We start from the raw sequence: 25126 nt of genomic DNA, 5'->3' as shown, positions 1-25126 counted from the left end.
TGTAACGGCAGGATTATAAAATGCTGTTTAGTAGAAGGTGTAAATTATCTTACCAAGAGATTTTAAAACAGATAAGAAAACATACCCAATAGGAGGTTACAGGTTTAAGGAGTTGAAGTCAAAGGCAAGTATTACAATTCAAAAATTTTCTGGGGGGCATTTCCAAGATTTCTTTAAAGTGATTTTTCCTTTTTCCACAGAAAATTTGCTATCTAAAAGTGTTTGCTTAAAGGAAATTACCTCCTAAAAAGCAGAATGCAACAAATAAACTAATATGTGTTGCATATTTATTAATGTCGTTTGCTGTGTCAGACACTTACACGTTCTTTCATCCGATCTTTATTAAGGGAGTATTATATAGTTCTACAAGTAACATACTCAAGGTCACAGAGATAATAAGCAGCAAAACCTCTCTTCTGACTTAGCTGCAGAAATAGGGGTCGGAGTAAAGCCTAATCAAAAGTCACTGCGTTGGTGGTACCTGCATTGCCTACAAAGATGATGACAGCAATCGTCATGTTTGTAAAAGACGTGAGCAACGGCTATGTAAGGTTATAGGGTGTCTTCTTTTTTTTTAAAGTAAATTTCTTTATCTTAAAAACTAAAATATGAAGCAGTAAACTATACTATATAAAAAGGTCTTAAATAGTCCTCTACATACAATTTTATATTTTGCTTTGTTCATACAACTCAAAGGAAATCACAGCTTTATTTCCACCTGATTTATACTTAGACACTACTTTCCAATGCTCGTGGGCTTTCCTATGACTTTACTGCAAAATGTCCATTCTTAGTTTCTGAGGTGCTTGTTGCTTTTCCTTAACTTCAATCCCAGGCAATCTGTTTGTATTAATTGGAGAGCAAATCTTAGCTGGGTCTCCTTCAGTCTCCTTATAATGCAAACCATACTGTTTGACACTTCTGCCCACTTGTGCCTTGTATGAAGAATTATGCCAAAATTATTGTTACGTCTCTGGGCTGAAAACATTTTCCACACAGCGTGCCACCCCTACCACATAGATTTGTGCATATGTGATTTTTTGCTTATCAATTACTTAAACCATTACTTAAGTAAGGTGATTCTCTTGTCAACTACCCAGCAAATTGTATGGTTTACAACATATATTTTCTTGCAGATATTATAACTTTTAGCTCTATATGAAATGTATTCTGAAAGCTCCTTTTGCCTTTCAGAAATTTTATACCTTTAGAATTAGTTGTTCTTAAATGATATTTAAATTGTCTTTATCATAACATGCAGTATTTATTGAGAAATAAGAGCTAAGAAGCCCCTAAATATAAGTATTTTGTACCTGTAAGTTCGTTTTGTTAGTATTTCTAGTTAGCAAAAAGGTTATGGATATTTAAGAAAATATGAGGGGAAACAGGACATCAGGGTTTCCTTATCTAAGGTCCCAAGCTTGAATTCAACACATTTTGTGAAATAATTGCCGGTTTTGTTAGTGCCTGAGTTTAATTTCCAAGTTTTCATTTGTTTCTTTCTGTTCATCTAAAGATCTCTGGAGCTTATGAATCTGGCTCAGGAAGTCATCAAGCTGAAAGCAACATAGAAAACGCTTCAGTTAAGATGACTTTCAGATGATGACTTGTTTTCATACAATGTTCTAAAACTGGACAATTTGTATTAATGTAAAAATATGGCCTCATGCATTATATATATATATCGGGCATGTTTAAGTAATTTGCAGGTACTTCTATATTTGATGCTCAAATTACCTCAACTTTATTCGATGACGTCTGTAAAATATACAGTGCTATCTCCTTGGTTTCTTCTTTTTTTTTCTTTTAGGTCAAACAGGATCCCTTCTAACTGCCTTTGGGAGGTAAATTAGTAAATAATTTTACAAGATAATGCTTTTATGTACATAATCCAAGTTTACTTTCTTACCATTAAAGTTCTCCCTCATCTAACCTGTGCAGGTTTTTTTAAACTTCACTTTCCTCTAGTCTCTACTTTAGACCGATAAACATGGAACTAGAATTTTTTTTTTTACAGGTCTTGCTATTTTTTCTGCATTTGTTAATATATTAGGCTTAAGTTGCATTGTAATAATTATACTTTACTTGAAGTTAGCTATTCAAATCAATGTCTACTTTGTTAGATGTTACAGAAATATTTTAGAATAAAAAAGTATCCCATATAATTAAAAAATTCCTGTAAAATTCTCGCAGGCTAAGCATACAGACTGTTTTTTCTTCTTGGGGTACAGTCTTGGATCCAATTTCAGTATTTGGGGAGGAAGCAGAATGCTCAACATTCATGGCTCATTAAAAATTAATTTTCAGAGATAATTTTATTATATACAATCAAGATAAAAATTAGAAGAAAAAGGTAATAGGCTAATAATCAGGTTTGGCTAATATTCTGGAACAGATTATTTCACATTTTCATCATCTTTCAAGTACCTACAAAAAAAAAAACAACCCACTTATGTGGCATTACAATGCCAGGACCTAGAACAGTTCCTAAATGATTTAATTAATGAGAAATGTTATCTTTTTGGGTTTTTTTTCTTCGATTTATATATTTTCAGCTTTTATTCTATTGTTTTGGATTTTAATATAGGAATACCAATATGGGATATACAATAACTATTTGGAAAGCTAAATCACAGATAGGTATTTAAGAACTATTTGGTACAACTAGATGAAAAAGAGTTTGAGTAGAATATGATACTTAAAATAGGCTACTTATTATATTCAAAATTGGAATAATTGGACTAAATTTCATAATGCATTTTGGAAATGTATACCAAAAGTTTTAACATTCATGTTTTGTAATGTCTGAAAGATAATATCAAAGACACATAAAACCTCTTTTTGCACAAGTATTTTTCATTACGTTCACGAAAAAGTCAAATTGACCTGAATGGTTACTGAAAGTTGTATGTTTAATTACAGTCCATCACTCTGATAGAACATTCGGCAGACATTAGAATGTTTAATTAGATTTAATTATGCTGTTTTACGATATTTAACTCCAGAAAAAAGGCTCACGGTAAGTAAGGGGTGACATTTCTGATGTAAAATAATATATAAGGAAAAACAAAAATAACACCAAAATCCTGGTGGAAGTATTTTTTTAAGGTTTTCCTATTTTCTGAATTTGTGTTAAACTTTTATAAAATTTACAATGAAAAAGAAACGAACTTTGAAGTTACCTGTAAGGATGTTGTGAATGCGGTGGAAAAGGTGTAACTCAGGCCTTCACAGTCTCTCATCTGGGCGCCCCAGAGACCTGGCTGACATCCAGGTCTGATTATATCGCCCACTTGACAAATCCCTGACCAGCTCTCAGTGCCCAGAGTAGCACATAAACCCTCCTTAATTTCCTCTGTCGTATCACCTCCTTCCACAGTGATCCTAGACTTTAGTTCAACCCTGAACCTTTTAGTTTTCAGGCCACAAAAGACTGGGTTCGGTGGCAGGGCTGGTGCTCATGTGATTTGTTTCTTTCCCATGCCTTTGCTCACATTCTCTTTTCTCTGGAACGGACCACCCTGCTACTCCTAAAATCCTGTAAAACCGGCTTCTTAAACTCTAACATTCTTATGAACCACTTTAGAATCTTGTTAAAAATGCCAATAATGATCCAGTCGGTGCCATGCAGGGCTCCAGACTTTTCTACTTCTCAAGTCGCCAGATGATACTGATGCTGCCGGCCCCGGGAACACACTGAGCACGGGTCAGTACAACTGCCCTGTCTCGAATGATGTAGCTTTCCTGCCATTCTCTCTCTCTGTTTTTTTTTTTTTCCCCCTTGAACTTAAACTTACCAGACTAAATTATAATAGTTATTTTCTATCTCCTGTAGATGGTGAGCTTCTTGCAAATGCTACGGATACATATACACACAGGCACACACTTTAACCTTCCCTGCCCCTGCTCCTGCGCCAGATCCCAATCTCCATCTACCCCCTCCCCCAACCCCCGGCCACCACGCAAGGACATACAGTGTATCCTCTGGTTTCTTTTTCTCTTTGGTCATTTCCATCACTGGCTTTGTACCGACTGTGCTTTCTGCCTAGAACTTTCTTTCAACAGTTATCTGAATGATTAACTTTCATTAACATCTTGCATGTAATTTATTCAAATCTGAGGCCAGACACCATACTTAATGTTGCAACCTGTTCCTAAAGCAAAAACATTGTTCTTTGCTTTTTTCTACCAGTTCTATGACTTATATATTAATTGTCTCGGTCTCTCACCACTGGAATGCAAAATTCATTTTATTCATGCATAGGTTTCAAGTGCTTGGAATAGTATCTGCATTTTTTTCTTTAAATGGATACTGGATAGGCTGAAGCAACAGATGCCCTTCCACTTTTGCTAAATATCTTTGCCAAAAAGCAGGCTGTAATTGGAAAATTTCTATACCAATAGTATCTTCAAACTTTCATGTGCCAGATAAATCCAATTCAATATTTACTGTTGAGTACAGAATAATTGCTTTGTTCCTATTGCGACTCTGGTAAGATCCCAGCCAGTCTGGCTGAAATCTGGGTTGATACCCAAAAACTTACGATTCAAGAAAAATAGGTATAAACCATATATAATAATCTGATCAGACTGGCAATATAATAAGGATAGTCTAAGACTTGCTGACATGGAGACAGTGACTTCAGCCAAAAAGGAGTTGTGATTCCTGAAAAATATTAATCTCCATCACTGAAAAGAATGGAAAATGAAATAAGAAAAGACTAGAAAAGGAAGGCCCTGTTAGATGCTACAGACAAGAGCCCATAAACTCACTTTTATCATAGATCCTTGTCTAAATCTAACTGGAAACCACTGACAATAAGTTCTGATACATCTTTTCTATTAGCAACTGAGCAGGACCCATCCCTGTCCCAGAAATTGAAGTGCCATGTTTAGCATCGGCTATTCTGGCAACTCCTTCTGGCCAGTCAGCTCCAACTCTGCTCCAGGGCGTCCGCAGTGGGGAGCCTTTATCGTCTCTTCACTTCAGAATCTGATTAAAGTAATGAGGAGTGATGGCACAAATGCAGGTAAGCGTCCTGTTCACAAGTCCCCTGAACCCAACTCACGTAACACAGAGCCTTTGTAAGGAGTAAGTGAGCGTGACAGCTTGCTGACTTCAAGTGATTAGTACAGACTAATTTTGCACAGATATTTTTAATTGGAAGTGAAATATTCTGAACCATTTTATTTAGGATTATAGCACAATATGCTCTTCACCGGAAAAAAAAAGTCACAATCACTAGGAGAATTTTACTAAAACTGCCTGGTGCTCTGATGGAAAGTGGTTGCCTTTGGAGAAGTTTGCTGAATATACAGAGTGTGCTCCACGATTCTACACATTTTTCAATGTCAGAATTAATTTCACACTTTTAAATATAGTATCTTATTGCTACCTATATGGAAATTATTGGACAAATACATATTTAATGACTCCAACTAATTCTAAGATATGCAAAATTAAAATGAGATCTCATCATTAACTGGGTAGAAAATGTCCTGTGGTCTTGTGATCCATGGTAAGTGTGATTTATCAGAATTACTTACTAGTTTCCTTACTGACCTTCTTTCTAAATACACGTCATTGAACTTCACAGGACTTTCATGAAACTGGCTGCTAAATTTCTTCCAAGTACTTTCCGTTTAAAGTGAGTAGCTTTATTGCCTACCAGACAATTGTTAAAATGTTTAAGAACTGTTAAACAAGCAAGCACTGTATAAATATTGCTGAAGTAATTTATCGAGCATTGAGATCTATAAACTAAATTTTCTAAACGGTAGCAATGTGATTGTTACAGTTACTGGGTTAATGAAACTCCTGTGAGTATATCTTGGTTGAATAACTGGGTCAAATTCTTTAGAGCAAAAGGAATATATTTTGCCTATAAGTGAATGGTCTAACTGAGTTATTCTATAAAGAATGACACGAGGTTCAAGTTGGAGAGTTTCCCACTTTAAAACAGCTATATTTTGGGAAAACTGGAGACAGTTTTTCCTAAGTGGACTTTACAGTGAATGCAAAATAAAAATTACATTCCCAATGATCTGAATCAATGATTTCCCCGAAGTCCTTATTGTCATCTTAAAGACAAAAAACAAAAAAAAGCCAGAATAATTTTTCAAGTGGCTGTGTTTTAGTGCCAGTTTTTCTTTCACTTTGGGAGCACATGTGGATAAATCTGATGAAAGTAAGAAGTGAAGAATTAGAAAAGAATAAATTTGGGGAATTAATGCTTCCTAATTTAACACCCACTAAAACTACAGTTTTAAGACAGATGTTTAGGTCAATGGAATAAAAGTATATCTAGAGTCCAGGAAAAAAAACTGTTACATTTAGGGTCAACTGGATTCGAACGTGGATGCCAAGACACTTCAATGGGCAAAAAATCCTCTTTTCAACAAATACTTCCAGGACAACTACATATCCACAAGCAAAAGATTGAACTCTAGCCTCACTTCATTTATAAAAATTAACTCAGAATGGATCACAGACCTAAATAAAAGATCTAAAACTAGGGAACTCTAAGAAAATGTGAAAGTACATTTTCATAACATTGAATTATTCAGTGTTTTTTAATACAAAACACCAAGAGCACGAGCAACGAAAGAAAAAGTAAAATAATTGGATTTCAATTTAAGTTTTATCCTTCAAATGAAACTATCAAGAAATTGAGAAGATAATATACTTAATGAGAGAAAATATTTGCAAATCATTTATCCAAGAAGGGACTTACACCAAGAATACCCAAAAAACACAACTCAGCAGTTTTTTTCAAAAATGGGCAAAGGACCTGAATATATGTCTTTTTCCCAAGAAAATATACAAATGGCCAATTTTAGTACATGAAAACACGATCAGCATTATTAGTCATTAGGGAAATTCAAATCAAAACCACAAGAGATAGATACAGCCATCCTCGTGAAGGACAAGTGGTAATAGAAAAGATGGACTCTGACAAGTGTGGGTGAGAATGTGGAGAAACTGGAACCCTCAAACATTGCTTGTGAGAGTATAAAATGGTGCAACTACTTTTGAAGAGTTGAGTAGTCGTTAAAAATGTGAATGTAAGGTTACCATATGATCCAGCAATTTCAAGGGAAATAAAAACACCTACACAAAAGCTTGTACATGAACGTTCACGGTAGTGTTACTCATAGTAGCCAATGAATGCAAACAACCCAAACACCTGTCAACTGAAAAATGAAGAAAAATATGGTCCAACAATACCATGGAATACAAAGAATGAAGTATTAATCCCTGCTAAAATGGGGATGAACCTTGAAAACATACTAAATAAAAGAAGCCAGTCACAAAAGGCCATATATTCTATGAGTCCATTTATATGAGATGTCCCAAAACAGGTAACTCCAGAGACAGAAGGTGGATTAGTGGCTGCCGAGGGCTAGGGGTAAAAGAAGAATGCAGAATGACTGCTGATGGTATATGGTTTCTTTTTGAGATATTGAAAATATTTTCAAATTAGGTTTTAATTGTTGGACAACTCTATGATTTTACTAAAAACCAATGACTTGAACACTTTAAAACAGTTTTATAGTACAGTGAGATCGCCATGATGTAAAAATAAACAGACAATAAAAGTAAATATGACATATATTTCAGTTGCTATAACGTTTATATATTAAGCCAGATCAAGATTAATTCTAGGGTGTCTTCAAAAGAATTAAGTCAATTGAACATATCCAGTGATTCCAAAGCTCTTAAGAATATCTTAAGTAACTGTATCACTTGAATCTAGAGTATTTCATTGCTTTACCTCTATCTAATGAACTTGTGAAATACTTTAAGAATTGGATGGACATTGGTGCCTTCATAAGTCTAAAAATTACTGGTATTGCTTTAAGATGCTCTAGATAATCTGAAGTGACACTACTGATATTTATATACAAAGCATGCTGTTAAACAGTTGATTTCTATCAGAGCTATTTTCCTTTTCAATAAATTAAACCAGCACTGTGGTCAGTGGGAACTAAGTACTTAACATCCTACAGCGCTGATGATTCTTAATTTGTGCCCGGAGGGACTAATACCGAAGACTTGTTCTGGGTGCCATAGCAACTGCAGAATCAAAGCAATGATGTGATGAGGCAAGTTTGTAGATGAGACAACACTTCAGGATTCCACTGGGTCACCTGGGGCAGCAAGATTGCAAGTGTTTCTGCTGTGGCGTCTTGATAAGGGACACTTAATTGGTGTTAATTTTATCCAAATTAAAGCAACTATAGAGCACCTCTTTCCATAGAGTAGAATAGTCCCATGGAGATGTGTGATAAAGTGCGAAAGGTGTGTGATTTGTAACTAGCATCTCCCAAGGGTTTTGATGTGGCTCTTTATTAAAACTGACTTCAAGTTGCATTAACCTGACCGATATGCTGAAGTGTCTGTGCAGAGAATGAGGTCTTGTCCAACATCAAAGCAAGACAGAATACTGTCAAATATTAATTTTCATGACAACAGCACTTGTATTCGATCAGCACATGGCACGCACACTAGCACATTCCTCTGAGACTGAATAGTGGAGAACACTGACAGAGCACCCAGGGAACGGGCAGCCTTCCCTCCCCTATTTTATTTCACTCAGTTAACACACAACAGATGTCTGCCTTCAGAGGGAAGCTGTTTAAGAGCAGTGGGCTAAGTGCCTCTTTGCCTTTGGATATTGGAATGAATTCCAGCATCATGAAACTCGGCGCAAGAAATGAAATTGCCATTTTTGTCCCAAATTACAATTTTATCACAGGTCTCGAATCACCAGGCTAAATCTCCAACTAATGTTCAAGATGGGTATAAAATGCCCTGTTTCTCATCATTTTAACCAAAAGAAGAGGAAATTGCAGCAACAGTCACAAAAATGCAAAGATGAAAACCCAAAGGAATGTAAACATTAAGAACAAGAGAGTTCAGTAAAAGACTAGTCAGCTTTACTTATTGTAACATGATTTGGAAATTCTTCCTCATGGCTCTGTGCCCTGAAAATTCAGCCCAGTTATTGAGACAGTGCCTGTCACTCCCAGCCAGCTACACAGGTGACAATCTACTAGTGAGTCAGAGAAATCTGCTTCCACAAAGATACGGTGAAACCTTCATAAAACAGAGGAAATGGCACTCTTATTAAAAACCACAGGACCTGCATCCAAGAAACCAAAAACAAAGGGAAAACAAATTAGGAACTAAGGGAATATTTAAAAACCAACAAGCTTAAGCTATGATCGAAACAGATACCCCAAATTAGAAAGAGAAGCAATGCTATTTTGAAATAAAATTCATAAGTAGAGAAGAAAAAGTCTTCAAAAGATGTTTTATAAATAGACCATAAAAATACAGTATGAGATATAAATTGAGAGGAGAAATAAATGATATTTTTATGATTGGCTTATAAGGACTAATGCTTAATTTCCCACAGAACAAAAGGAGGGTGTCATAATCTAATCTTTTTTTTAATTTGGAAGAGAAACATTAAGTGTCTAAAAAGGACTACAATGATATGAGGGCTAACTAATGATAAAAGGAAGAAGTGTTTTCCTCTGATACAAATATCTTTCCAGATTACAACTGGTATCTTAGCTCTTTCTCCCCTGTGTGTGACTATGGTCGTGCCATTTACCTACTCAAACCTCAAATTTCTGTAATTACTGTAATTATAGTACCTAATTTCAGGGTTATAGTAAGACTTACATGAGGTAACATAATTACATTAATTTTTATATTAATAAATTACTGTCATAATAGCCAACAGTTACAAGTTTATAATAAAGATTAAATATTATAACATTATGTTGAATACTGGAACATTCCATTAAGCACTGAACATTCAATCTGAGACCTAGGTAGATTAAGTCTGCATAATTATCATATTTTAAGATACAGTTTCTTTACTTTCCTCAAAGGTTTCATTATATCAACTCCACACATTTTGGTGGTTGAATTTATGTAATTCCACACATTATTCATTTTACAGATGAGAAACAGATAACCAGAGAGGCTAAATGTTGCCAGCAGTAAATGCACACATCAGAGCTTACTTCCTGATCTGACCCCAGGCCTTTATTTTGCCCACTCTACCAGACATTGTGTCAAATATTCATAAACTAGATTGAGTTTATATTTTTCACTTGCCTTTTCTAACACTGCTGAGTCATGTTTACAGATCAGAAACATATTACTTAAAGTATGTCCTGCATCTGTATCTTTTTTCACTCAGCATGATTTTTAAGATCCCTCGGCATTCTGATGTGTTTCGAAGTCTGTACAGTAACCCACGGTGCACATCCTTAGATGGGATCCATCCAGCCTCCCCATCACCAAAGGCCCAGACGCGGCCACCTCTCAGCCCCCAGGAATAATCCTGCATCTGATACCCTGTACCTGTCCCCTTATTCTGTGTGAGAATCTCCCTGGGATGTGGACCAGGTACAGGGTTAACAGAAATGAAAACATGTAATTAAACATGTACACATAAAACAGAGACCATAATGTGCAAAAACACATTTGAACCAAAGATCTCCTTCAAACGGCTGCACTTGGAGAGAGGGGGATGGGAGTGGGATGTCAGTGTAAAAGGGAATAGAGAAATAAGGAGAAGGGATTTGCATGAAGGATGAACGGTGCCAGCAAACAAGTGCGATTAACTCAACTCAGCACCAGAACACCAAGGAGGAAAAGAAGAAATATTCTTTGCTGAGTTGCCTATTGCCAGTTTTTTTCCTGAGGTTTATATCACTTCCACTTTTCAGAGCATAAATGAGTGGAAAGAGAACTGATGAGGAGAGGGATTAAACGATTAGATATCATTCAAAAGAAAAAATACATATGTAAAAGTTAAAGGATGGTGGTCTAAAAATGTTGCCTAGAGTTGAGAGAGGAAAAACTAACAATGGAGCATGCTCTAAACCTGCCCTGAACCCCACCAGAAACAATGTAGGTGGTTGGTAAAGGAAGAACAAGATCATGATAACTGATTGCAGGAAATGGTGCCCTTCAAGTCATCCACGGAAAGTGGGACAGAATTGTTAGGGGGATTTAGATTAGCTGAGTACGGAGACCAGGTTGCTGGACTTCTGCTCACGGTGTCCTGCTATCACCTCTTCTGTTCAGGGGCATCTGAGACAGCTCTACTGAATGCTGGCACAGACTGGGCTGGTCCTAACTGTGCACTCCAGTCGGGGTGTCAGACAACAATTTTTTTTTTTTAAATACGTAATTACAACTAGCCCTTAAGCACTGGAAGGAAAAGAAACATGGCAAATTGTTTCTGCTGCACCCTGTGAATACCACCATCTTGACATTTATTTTGCTACATTTAACTAAATACACCTGTTTGAATATCCCCTGCCATACTAAAAACCTCTTCTTGGGAAGAACTCAAATATATTCTCACATATAACCTCTAACATAGAGGTTAGGAAGTAATACATATTAAATGAACTGGGCTGGCTTTTACAGTGCAATTCAGATCCTGGGTCTGGTGTCCCCAGGTGAACCTGGCTTCTTATTTATTTTTAACCTTAACCTGAAACACTTACCACATCTTTTTCATAGATAAATGTGAATTTCAGTCTATCGCTCTTCTCACAGTCTTAAAATTAGCAAGGTGTAAATTGAGATTTTACCAAATTGTATTTAGGGCTAGGAAAGGATTTCTGTGTCCTTCCAAAATAAAGGCTTGTTTAAAAATCAGCTGTTAATTTGGATAATTCATGTTCTGTAGGTTTAAACAAAGTGTCTCTCACATTCATTATTGCTGATGATACCAGACTTTTTAAAATATTCACCTTTTTGACACCAGAAGCATTAAAATGTGAGGACAGAATTAGCTAAGGTGATAATTGCTAAGTGTAAAGCCACACCGCCAATGCATTTAGCAAAACACTAGCGCTTTTAGTGTGAAGTTACACGGCTCAATCGTATCTTATTCTTTCCATCTGTTTAAGTAACTCTTCATCTTTTGAATTTTCCTCAAAACAAGAAGACAGTATCAATTAGCTTTGCACATTACCATGCTACAGATACAGGGTACAGCGGAGTGAGAGGCTCACTTCTGTAGCAAGCCATTTTATTTACACCCTGCTGATAAAATCTGTTATCATGAATACATGTGTTCAGTGGGGCCAGAATTATGATTGTGAGTCTCAGTGGTGGCAGCCTTTTCTCATGAGACCAGTGGTTCTGTATTTCACTAGACATTAGAAGCATTTGGGAAGCTTTTTAGAAATACTCGTGCACCGGCCCCACCGCTAACACCTGATTGGACTACTGGAAACGAGGCTTGGATATTAGTATTTTTAAAATCTTCCAAAGCATTTCTATGGTGCAGACAAGTGAGAAAAATCATCGAATTAGACTTTGACCCTTATGTTGGGAATGTATTTTATCCATCTCTGTATTCGATGTAGAATTGTACTGAGCGCTTAGATCAATCAATCTTAGTTCAGTGAAGAAATCCATGAGTTACTGAAAACATGAATGTCACCTCAGTTTGGTGGTTCTTCCTTTCCTTACCTTAGAACTTTTATTTGTCAATTATTATACGCGAACCCATCATCTGCTGCTTCGTTTGCGAATTACAGGCATCAAAGACCTAGAAACTACTTGACCTCTGATTTATATCTTTTAACACAAACACTGAATATTTTCAAAGTCCTCTTATTAATAGAAGCTATTATGAAAATTGAAATAGAGAAACAAGAGTAGGTATTGAGTTACACTAAGGGAAACCAGTTGGGCCCACTGTCGTCCTTCAAAGTCTGGCCCCCACTTCTGGGCTCTTAGATGTCTGCCTGTGATCCCTCTCAGATAAAGTTCATTCTTTACTGGGTGTGTTTCCTCTGACAAACCAATAGCTGCAGGTAATGCCTACCTTTATCAGAGTCAAACCCCACCGCCCTTCACAGACCCTAAACCTCTGACCTCACCTACAAGCAACCAGAGACTTGCCGACAAGCCGATCCTACCTGATGAAACACCCCAACAACCGGCCCTCGGAGCTCATGCAGGCACCCCTCGCCTGGTGGCCCCTGTTGTCTATGGCAGTGCACCCTGATAAACACCTTTCTATTCTTATACTTAATCTCTGGTAAATTCTTTTACCAGCCCGTGTGTCACTGGCTCACCAACCGGCCATCCCGTTGTACCACACAACAAAAATAGTTTAACAAAAGGGAAGAGACTGAAATTGAAAGTAAATCCGATTAACAGCCCAGCAAACTGAGTGATTTAAGCTCAGCTTTATAAACAAATCATTTGAGTTTTAACTTACTTTCACATCAGTTAAGATGCAGTTAAGATTTTGCATTTATCATGAGTCAACATTTCCATGATTTGACCTATCATTGCAAAGAATAGAAAATTGGTAATTCTGTATATACCATATTATATTCATATCCTTTAACCAAATAATTCCACTTAGAAAACTTTTTTTTCCCCACTGGGCAAAAAAGGTCTCTACAGAAGACCATTGAACAACTTGGGGGTTAATCAGCCTATAACTAACTTACAGTCGGCCTTCCCTATCTGCAGACTCAAACAACCATGGACTGTCTACGACGGTAATATTTGCTATCGAAAAATATATTTGTATCAGTGAACTTGTGCCATCCCACGTTCAAACCCACGTTGCTCAAGGGCCAACTGTACAACAAAGTCAAAGTAGAGTTAAGTTGGGGAAGAAAAATAAATTTATATCCAAGCAGATAAAGAAATTTATATCCAAGGAGATACACCACATCTTGAAATACCAACTATGAAAAGTACATATCAGCCTGAAAACTGACTATGGAAACTGATAAAGCAGAATGTATTATTTGCAAATACTGACTGCTATTCTGCACAAAATTGCCTAGGAATTTAAAGTCAATGTACTAAGCCACATGATACAATGGTGAGTGATAGTTAATTTTTTCAATTTATTTTTTCTTCTTTATGCGATATGATAATTGCTTTATAAAATTTAAAATATTCTTTGGCAAACCATGTCTCATTCTGTCTTTAGTCTTCCTGAGACTAGCTGTATAGTGTGGAGCACCCTGTGTCTTAGTAGATTATGCTCCTCGCTTCTTAGGTACTGGAGGCATCAGCTTGTGAGTTTCAGTCCACATCCGTCTCTACCCACTTTGCTTACTGCATTATTACATTATTCATTAGACTGTTCCTACTGTATCTATTAAAGTGGGTCAGTTATTTTGGCATTTTAATGTGGATATACATGTAATTGGTTCTGCACTACGGTAACAGTCTCAATAAAATTTTGCCATCATATACTCTAATACATACTCACAGAAAAGACGTCAATGAAATGATGAGAAAAGAATGTTTAACTTCTAAAAAATATACATCAAGTTAGATTTTTTATGGTAAATTTGCTTAAAGAAAAGCAACTTAACAAAAATTTTTTTTTAACTTGCTCATTTCTCTAATCAGACCTGAGTTTTCTCTTAGGAGCCCCCAAATATCTATTTCTCTCTACAGTATAGAGGATTAATATCTCATTTTCATTTATTTAAAATCTGTTGGCTTATGGGAGTTAGAAATTTTGTATTTGACATTTCCAATTAAACCGTAATTTCAACTAATTGCAATTTGAAGAATTTGCTACTATTAAAAAGCTCAGCCATGAAACTGATAGCATTTTCTTTGCTTCTCAATGATAGGTGAGATTATCATGTTGACTGCTATCTAATGCAAAACCTTATTTCCATGAGGGATATTTGCATTCCTAGCCACCAAAAAAGAGTAATGACCTTGAATCTGAGAAAAACTGAAAACTGACAGCTACAATCCAGATTATAATACCCATATGAGTTGATAATGCTTTGGCCCAATCTTGTCTTATGATCAACTGATTGGATATAGAGGTACAGAACATTAAAATATTTTGTGTGTTGTACATATACTTCAATGCACCTATTTTTAAGCTTTAAAAATCCACAGATTGCCAGCTTTTCTGACTGAAGCACCGTTCCTTTCTACAGACACTTGCCTCTTGATGGCCGGCTTTTATGAGCGGTGAGCAGCTGAACCTGACTTCAGTGACACACACACTCCCTCACTCATTCATACTCTCACACGCAATATAACACAGCCCATCCTCCTGGTCACAAACTGCTTGTTTTTCTCCCTTCATTCAAAATTTTTCACCCTTTCCCCATAACAAATTACCCAAGCAAATTTCCAGTCACAGCCTAGGTCTCAAAGATCTCATGATAATACCGACATCAGAGCTCAGTATGTCTTCTCTTGCTCAATGGAAATCTATGTACTCAAAAGGCAAGTAATCTACAAACCCCCCAATAGACACTCAGTGTGCTACAGTGAAACTAGAATAAGAAAAGTGCGATAAAAAACTTCCATATAGAAGAGAGAAATAGAAAATATTTATGAACTCTAACTTGGCAGGTGTTGCAAGGGGCTCCTATTCTGTTCCTGGACAATGCTCCTTTATTTGGCCCGAGTTCTGCTGCCTGAGAATAGTGGCCTAATCTGCAGTTTTCTATGGTCCTTGGCTTTGTTCTCTAGGTGGTCCGATTTTTATTATATTCCGTAAGATAGTCCATCGTCTGAGCTACTTGCAGCTATCTTGAATTTGTGACAAAATCTCATTCTCTTCTCCCTGTGCCATTTTGTTCAGCCTCAAGGATTTATAGAAAATGACCCTAATTAAGAGTTTTTAACAACAGACTTGGTGGCCACACCACTGATTTGATCCTTGCCTAAAAGCTCCACCTTAATTGATGTTTATGTTCAAAGCATCCTCAGTTTTATGTATTACCATTTGCAAATGAAAACCAGACCCTGGAAGTTACAGAACTGCTTAAATTTCTGTGTTACCTTATGTATTTCTTTGAAAACACAAGTCTTTTCTGAGTTTATCTTTCTTTTAAGCCCTTGTCAGATGCACCGATAGCAAACAAGAAATACTAGCTACACACCTCCTAAAAACCACAAGCTCATTCTGCACATCAGCTTTCCAAGGTGTTACAGGAAATAATGTACTAAACTTCTCAACACTCCATTACAATGGGCGGCCCCCATTCTAAGCTCCAGTAAGTCTTCTTACCACCTGCTTCTGGCACTGGAGCCAATGTAATTTCATATAATTTTAAAATGTTGTTTTGTTTGAATAACCGTACCAATCAGTTTAGCTAAGTTTTCCTATAGCAACGAACAAATACCACAAGAAATAGTTGTTTTTTTTTCACCCACATGGATCCATTTGAGTCAGCAAAGGCTCTGCTCCATACCCTTTTCACTACAGAATCCATGCTGAGAGAATAAAGTCTGTATTGGACCTGCTGGTGTCCCGACATGAGACGGGGCAGAAAAGGAACATGGGAAAAGGGGCGGCCGAGCCCTCCCAAAGCCCCAGATGCCTGATGGTAAGTGGCGCACGTGGTGTCTGCTCAGCAGGCTGTGGCGAAGCCATCGGCACACGTGCCAACGCTGACGACGATGATGGGGGAAGGATGCTTCTCCTGCAGGGAGGGGCAGTAGCATAATAGACCACGGCCATTCTTAAATGCATGATTACATGGCTGAGTCAGATCTTTGGGATCTGATACCTCATTAGTCCTGGAACCCTGCATAATATCACAATTTTCCTTCCCAAGCCTGTGTTGGCAACCACAGAGGTTTACTTACCACCGCCTCCAACAAATACTTACATATCAAAACTGTTCACAGGAATAATGGTTATAAAATAAAAACCCAGAACCGTCCTCTCGAGCCTTCCTACCTTATTGCTTTTCTGACTTACACTTCCACAGCCCAGCCTCACTGCACGTGAACATCATTAAAAAGTGCACCTGTGTCTCCATTAACAGACACGTCAGCGCTAATACTATTAGGGGACAATGCCTGAGCCTCACTGGTCAAGTGACTCTATTTTCACGTGATGTTATTAGATAAGAAAATCTGGTTTGCTTGACTGGAAAGGTTTTGACGAAAATTAAATCTTAAAATGTGGAATATGTCCTGTTATTGAATTACCCCTGGGAAAAACAGTTCTGTTTTCTTTTTTAAATTTCTGACTGTTTGGCATTATCTGGAAACAGTCTTTCTAGCCAAGGAACTAATTACTTTTGCCTCAAAAGTTGTCCAACAGGAGCAGATGTGGTGCCTGGAACACGATCGGAAGTAACTGCTGCGCATGGGGTGACTGTCGCTATCACGGTGACGTTTGAGGCTCTGTTTCTTTCAAGAAAAATCTCTGTTGTTGGTAACTGCAGCTGAATCATACCTCCCTGTGGCAGGTGCGCCGACAAGGCATCACACCCAGACTTCGACCTTCCAGAAACCTCTTAAGCATGCCATAGACCATTAGCAAGTTGACCTCACCCCACAAACAAGATGCCTGCACTCCTAACACCAGAGAGCCCTGAGGAGAGTATGTGTCACAACATATATCATGTTTCTCCACTATACAGGAGTAAAGCTTAAAACACCAAATTTTAATTATACCACGCCCCCTCCCACACACACACTCACAGGACCAAGCAGAAACGTATTTGGAGCTTTAGAGAACAACTTTAAAAATGCACTCTCAGCCCCGCAAAGATGAGTGCGTTGTCTATGTAATGTTTTCCTCTTCCCTTACACTTAGGTTTTTATTGATTTTAGTTTTTAAAATGTGAAGATTTTAATCTCAACGAACGCCATATGATAATAAAACAAGAAAACTCTCTATCTGTGCTCCTAAAGGTGACTCTGAATCTATCCAACACATGCTCTGTTGATACGGTACCTTGTCTTCTGTTTGGTGGAGCCCCTGTTTCAGTTCTTCCACGCGAAGTCTCAGTTTCCTGACTTCGGCCTCACTTTGCCCCATGAGGTGGTGTGCATGGGCCAGGTCTGCTGTTTTTGCCTGGTGCTGTCTGCTTAGCTCATGGTAGGCGTGTTGAAGGTCCAACAGTTCCTTTCAAAAGAAAACAGGGATTTCGTTATTTATAATTTACTCTGATAAAGTCAGAAGAATGGCAACTTCTTCTGACAAACTAGAAAAGCGTCTTAGGAAGAATTCAGAGGAGACATCTCTTCTTCTGGAACTCTACACTTCTGCAGTTAAATAATTATATAACATAAAAGTGGAAGCACGTCACTCTGAGTGGAAGATGCATTTGCGTGTGGCTAAAATGGCTGAAACACAACGTGACTCTTTATGTGCTTGAGGGAATGACCCATTTTTCATGTTATGCAAATTGAGTTTTTATGTATGCTTTCCAAAAAAGGAAACCTCAGATCCATAAATGGAGAATAAAGTAAAATAAAAAGAATTGCAAGAAGAATTGTTTATCTGTGAAATCAGCATAAGAACTAAAAGTGAAGCAGGCTATCTACTTTTAATTATTTTTCTAAGAAGAAAGGTTTTAGGCTGTGAAGTGACCCCCTTCTGAAACCACAGGAGTCTGACCAGGAGACCCAAATAAGGAGCCCATCCTGTCAAAAAAACAGAGTGACTGCACCATGAAGGGACTGGATCTCCAATCTATCTTGTTATAACCACCACCACACAAGATACGAATTAACAGGTTACATTAATTGGCCTCAGATTATAATTAACATCGCTTCTCATTTTTAGTTAAAATTTGCTGTGCAAAATTAACAATACTATCATTGTCGAAAATATATTTATTAAAACTATGAAGGAAAAAGAAAACCTCTATTTCCTCATAATGTTCTAATGCTTTAAGAAAGTCTAAGGATATTTCTTTAATTTCCTGAAAAATACTGTCATAATACTTTATGTATAAAAAAATCACAGAAAATGGCACTAGTTAAAAACACATAGTTAAAATTTTGGGGGAAAACTAGGTAGACAATTGGAGATGAGATTTTACTCCCTTCTCATACTACTACTATTACTAACAGCAACAATAAGAAAAGAATCAGATTTAATGTAAAAAAATAAAGCCACAAATCATTGAGAAATACTGGGAGAGACCCTAACGTTCGTGCTCAACTGCTTGGTCTTTTGCTCAGGGAAGGTCACCTTATTTTCAGGCCCAGGAAGTAGGTATGTGTTAGTAAAATTCTATTCTCTGCGAGTGGTCCCCAAGCATGCACCATCAGCATCGCCTGGGAACTCCATCCAAGACCTACTGATTCAGAAGCTCAGGGGCTGGGCCCAGCAACCTTGGGTTTAACAAGCCCTTCAGATGCTTATGATTCGTGGTGAAGTTTGAGGACCACTCGCATATGCCAATCATAGTGAGCTTTACTCTTGCCAGTGATTGTTTTAGGAACGTAGTTGTAATCTAACCGAACAATGACATGTGAGAAGTCTTCTTGGGTGGGAGGAGGTGGTCTAAATTTTTTTTTGCACTTAAAAATACACAAGGAAGATGTGCGCCTGGAGGTACAACCGTCTGGGCCAACAGGGGACTCCTGCTTACAGCTGAGCTTGGCAGACCTGGGCTGGGCACATTTCGTTACAAGAAAATACATCAAATTTTATCTATAGCCAAACATAGTTTAATTATATTCATAGGATACCTTTTACTTTCTATTCTAAAAAGATGAAAACTGCATTTCACTTTAGGAGAAAAAAGTTATTTCATTAATAAAGATTTTTTAAAAAACAGGTTAGGGTGAAAGGGCTTAATATTAGCCAAGTATCTACCCTCACTAAATGCTTCACATACTTTCTCTCTCTCTTGTCTTTTCCCCATTCAGTCTCAGACGTTATGCAAATTGATTATGGCCAACCTAGCTGTAAGGTACTCCTGCTCTTTTCATTTTATCAAAACAATATCCCATGGCTTCAATCTTGTTATCAGGCCTCGACTTCTAAGACTTCACAAGTTGTTTGACATATTAATCCATTAATTCATCAACACCCCTATTTTACTTCCTGGAGAGAGATGGATCTCTTCTTTAACTCTCAAAGCTATGGCCTTTGCTACCATACACTCATTTTTGTTGTTGTTATTCTTGTGATGAGATCAAGCCTCCCCAACACACGCATACTTTTCTTTGAATACATGTTACAGTAGAGAATAAAGGCACTTAGGATCACAAAACGTAATCCCATGCATATCTTTAATGTTTTCATCTGAAATTCAATTTCCCCTGTAGCTTAGTTACAGACCTCCTGTTGGAAGGCATCCAAATGGATGTTCATTTAAAGAGTTAAAATCTGCATTTGAGAAGAGAATTAAGTAGATAATAAAGATCCATATGGACTTTTAGAGCAAGTTTATTCTAGTATATTTTTAATGGTGAAATACATGAAACTATGTGATATATTTGTATTTTACTTTGGCAGAGAAAAATCTGAATATAAATTAAACATATGTATAAATAAATAGTACTAAAGATTATTTGTTAGTGTGTAATCCTCTATAAATCTAAAGCTATTCAACTGAACAGTAAAGAGACTTCACAACCTTTTTATAAGTCGATACGAATAATAACATTGGGTCTTGGTATAGAAAATAAACGAACAGATATTTTTGGTAGGCTAATGTTAGTTCCTCAAATAGATCAACTCTGTTTTTTAGTGATGTAAATGAACTGAGAGCAGGTTTTAAATTTTGTATGTGGCTCATGAACTCATGCATTAGTTTACGCTTTTATAAGTAAGGATATTGCTTTCCACCTAGAATTAATATTGTAGCTGATACATCAAGTATTGAAGCGTAACTGATTTTGCTTGTGCCAAGCTGACAGAACTAAAATACACTTTCTTACAATTTGAAATGACGGAACGAAAGGCTGGTAAAAATGAATCAAGTAAGTTTATATGTATCTCTTTGAAGGAAAAACAAAATGACATAGAGGAAATTTAAAAGTATTATTATATGTGTTATTTCTGTTTGTTCAATTTTTAAAAATCTGTATAAAATTAGAAATTTCCGCATCTGTAATTTCAAACCTGCATAACAATAGTGTATTGATATGGGAGAGAACCTAAAATTCACAATATATGATTCAACTCTATTTAATGGAGAGAAGCACTTAGAATATTGGAAATAACTTGCTCATGGTCTGTTGATGGCCTCGTTAGACTCCAGCTGTGAGGGGCAGATTTTCTCTTCTCCAAAGTTGACTCAGACACATTGGATGGTTATTACAATCAGATCTGTCTACTTGAATACATTAAAGAACTCAGTCTCATCCAGATTAAGCACATTATTAAAATATCCTGTACTACCTGTTTATTTATTAGGATAAATGTCAATATATATTTATATCATCAGTTCTGACCTCAAGAAATGCAGAAAGCAAAGGAATGTATAAGAGCTTTAAAATGAGTATTCTGGTGACCTTAAGTAGCAACTTTAAAGGGTTTATTCAATATCTTTAGAGTAATTTTAGTGCCAGCTATAGAGATGACATGTTATTAGTCATCCATTCAATAAGCATTTGCTGAAAGTCTGCCATGTGCCAGTGACAGGGCTGTACATGCTATACATAAAAGTAAACAAGACACAATCTTTAAACGTACAGAGGTTAGACTCCAGTAGAGGTAACAGGTTGAAGACTATCAAACAAGCAAGTTTTCCTACTGTGGCAAGTACTAAAAAATAATCAAATGAGTTAACACGATAGGGAGTAACTCATGAGGGTGGATGATAAGCAGGGGACAATCTGGTTGAGGGGATGCAGCCCTGTGCCCTCCAGATCCTCCTTCAGGAGGGAGGATGTATTCCACCAGCTGCTAGAAATGTCTGGTCACAACCCTCTCCCCCAGGCTGTAAACAGCCTCCTTCCTGAGTCCACAGCCCCTCTGTGAGGCAGCCGGGTCATTTTAGAAGTACGAGGACTGCTCTTCTTACTGCACTGCAGGACGGCCCCAGAGAGCCACCCCAGCCTCACAGGTACCCAGAGGCACAGCTGTCATCGCTGCTCAGCAGTCCTACCTCTCCCTCTGCCCTGTGCTGCTGGTCCCTCTCCCACAGGTGTTGCAGTCTGTAATGAACACCCTGCATGTTGATACCTGCCTCAGAATCTGCTTCCCAGTAGCACAAATGGCAACTTCCAGTGTCCCACGGCTATCACTTGGGGAGGTCTAGCCCACAAAATTAAATAGCAGAAATGCCGTGGATGGAAAATAGATGATGGAAACTTTACTGAGAAAGTAACATAAAAAGGGCACAAAGCCACAACATTGTGACTACCTTGTGGCATTTATATTGTGTGTATATGTGTGCGTGTATGTGTGTGTGTATATATATATATATATAATTCCTAAGTGATTAATGAATATACTTGAGTTTGTGGAAAGCAATTTTTGAACACAAATTATAAGAATTAATTGTCATGCTAAGGCACTTGAGAGTTATCCCATAAGCAGGAGAGTGTCAGATTTTTGAGAAAGAATAAAATAGTCACACCAGGGTTTCAAAGATAAATCTGATGAGCGGTTGAGGTGAACAAAATGACAATAAATATATACCTATCAATAACTGGCTAAATGGCCCCAATCAAAAGACAGAGTGGCTGAATGGATACAGAAACAAGCCCCACGACGTATCCTGCCTATAAGAGACTCGCTTCAAATCTAGAGACACACACAGACTGAACGTGAGGGGATTAAAAAGGTATTTCATGCTCATGGAACCTAAAACAAGCTGGGGTTGTAATATCAGATAAAACAATTTTTCTATTTCTTTAATTTTGTATCTGTATGAGATCATGGATGTCTAAATTTATTGTGGTAATCATTTTATGAGGTCTGTGATTCACATCATTATGCTGCATGCCTTAACCTTATACAATGTTGTATATCCATTATATCTCAATAAAAGTGGAAGAAAAAATACATATTGCAGTGGTCAAGGTGAGAAATTATAAAACAGTCAACTGGAGTAGGAAGATGTAGGTAAACAGCAATGGAAAAATATTAGAGATGTTTTTCAAGGAAAGTTTCACAAATATGTTGGTTAGTTTGGGGTAAAGGTGTCAAAATTGAATTTCTTTCCTATAAGATTAGGAGGAAGTTGCTTAAAATAGCTCAGGCAAAAACAGTCTTCAAAGAGGTATTTTGAGAAAAGGTAGTGAGTTCAACCTTGCCATGCTGTTTGAGGTATGGCTGTTTACATACATATTTATGTCAAGAGATAGGAATTCTCATCTTTAATTCAGAGGACAGAATAGGAAGAGATAATGCTTAAATAGGTGTGAAGTGAGTATGGTAAGCTGAAGCCCACAGACTGAAAATCAAATGTGGGAGTTTTTGTTTATTAAATGCCATTTGTGTTTTTTATTCAGTGCTTAGACAACTAAGCAACTGACCAAAGAAGGTTTGTTCAACTTGACCCACTAATGTCTTACAGTCAATAATGTCAGTTTTCCCACTAATATTTAAGTTTTTAGAAAATATAAAAAAGCTTCACTAACATGAACTTCTTTCTAAGTCTCATTTTCCTCATCCATTAAAATACACATAATAGCAATTCCACAGAATTGTAACCTTTAAACGACACAGTATGGGTAAGTCATTTCTGACACGTTAATTTAACATAACAATAGACAGGAACTGGCGAGAATAGGTTAGTTATTTAGTTAGTTAGCTTTTATCAAATGCAGTAATCAGTTAAGGTGTCAGTAATCCAGAGGAAATAGATCGTCTCAGCAAATGCCACCAGGGACTGGGCTCTTTTCATCAATCTGCTCTGTTACCCTTAGCTCGTATGTGGTCTTTATCCTTAAGCTTGATGTGTTACAATCACAAATTATCTGCTGCATCTTGCAGAGAAGGAAGTCGGAGGGGAAGGAGCAGGGATAAAAGCAGTATTCTCCAAGGGGTGGGGGTTTGCATTTTTGTTGATAAGGCAACCTCTCAATGCTATGCTATAGGGAAAAAATGATAAAAGCAATACACAAAATATTGAGGATACATAAAACTATAAAAATATATTCAAAGTCAGACATATTGTAAACATATGAGAAACAATAAAGGCTAAGAAAGATTATTAAAGCATAGATTGTGGGAAATGAAAACATATAAAGAAGTGAGCTAACAGAAACAAGAAGAAACAAGAAACCTTATTAAATACAGTGATGTCTTCAGTTGCTGAGTAACCTAGAATTGTAAGCCCAGCTAAACTAATATGTGCGAGGCAAGGCAAAATCCATCTCTGTTTTAGGCAGAGGAAGGATCTTCCATTCACATAATCTTGATGAAAGAACTCAGACAGGATATTTTTCAGGAATTCATCTTTCTACAGTTCTTTAAATTCATCAAATCCTTTCCTGTCTCAGTATTCAGACGTGCTTTTCCTTTTGCCTACAAAGGGCTTTTCACAACTCTACACTCATCTGATTCCTAATTATCATTCGGGTCCTAGTTTAAATATGATTTCCTCTGACATGCTTTCTTGATTACCCACATGTGAATAATGATTCATAGTATTATTTTTAATTATCTTTTCATATACCTGTTCATTTCCTTCATAGCCCTTATTGAATGTTGAAATTTTTTACCTGTTTGTGCATTTACTTAAGATTCTTTTTTCCTACTAAGTACTCAATAAATATTTCATGTACCTATATGTGCAGAGTCAAAACAATTTACAGTCATGTGGAAATGTAAAAATTAACCTAACTGGTTGTCAGGTCAATAGAAAACTAGAGCTATTATTGTAAAATTTTGGAATCATAATGAAAATACAGTATGAAATTTAGAGAAATAGTCAAAGCTGTTATTAGCAGAAAAGATCTCAATTTATCTACAAAAAGATATATACAGATACCTCCTCTATATAACAAGCATTCAAATCAAGCTGTTGGGTGAAGCATACCAACGCTATCTGAGGAAAATTGCAGGAATGAATTATTAAGGATAGAAACACTTTACTAAAATATAAATACAAGAAATGAACTGACGAAGAATGTCTTTTGGAAAACAAGCAGAATATTGCAGAAAAACTATGAGCTAGCCTAACAAAGAACACCTTGAAAAAGTACAGAATTGGACATGAATTAGTATTGACATCAGATTAGTAAAACAGGAGTAGTTCTGTTAGCCTTGCCTTTCAACAGGACACGGAGACTGAAGTCTGGCCAATGGAAGGTAGGAAGACCTGGATTATATCTTTTCTAGACCTAGCAAGCAGACGTTCTATGGGAACTTCCGTGTTGTCCCATTTCCTTATCCCAGTGCCTGTAAGGAAG

At 36.9% G+C, this 25126-nt stretch overlaps 1 protein-coding gene across 9 annotated transcripts in view; it reads right to left on the bottom strand.

The window, feature by feature from the left end:
- Positions 1-25126, bottom strand: part of CCDC102B (coiled-coil domain containing 102B) — a 318630-nt gene that overhangs the window by 22470 nt on the left and 271034 nt on the right. For all 9 annotated transcript variants that reach the window (XM_074355387.1, XM_074355386.1, XM_074355385.1 and 6 more), the window contains one exon: positions 17754-17924. In XM_074355387.1, the coding sequence (XP_074211488.1) occupies positions 17754-17924 (171 nt within the window). The remainder of the gene's footprint in view (positions 1-17753; positions 17925-25126) is intronic.

This window comes from Camelus bactrianus, chromosome 30 (assembly GCF_048773025.1).
Source record: "Camelus bactrianus isolate YW-2024 breed Bactrian camel chromosome 30, ASM4877302v1, whole genome shotgun sequence".
NCBI classification, from domain to species: Eukaryota; Metazoa; Chordata; class Mammalia; order Artiodactyla; family Camelidae; genus Camelus; species Camelus bactrianus.
Note: the sequence above shows the minus strand (reverse complement) of the source record. Positions and strands in the feature narration are given on the sequence as shown.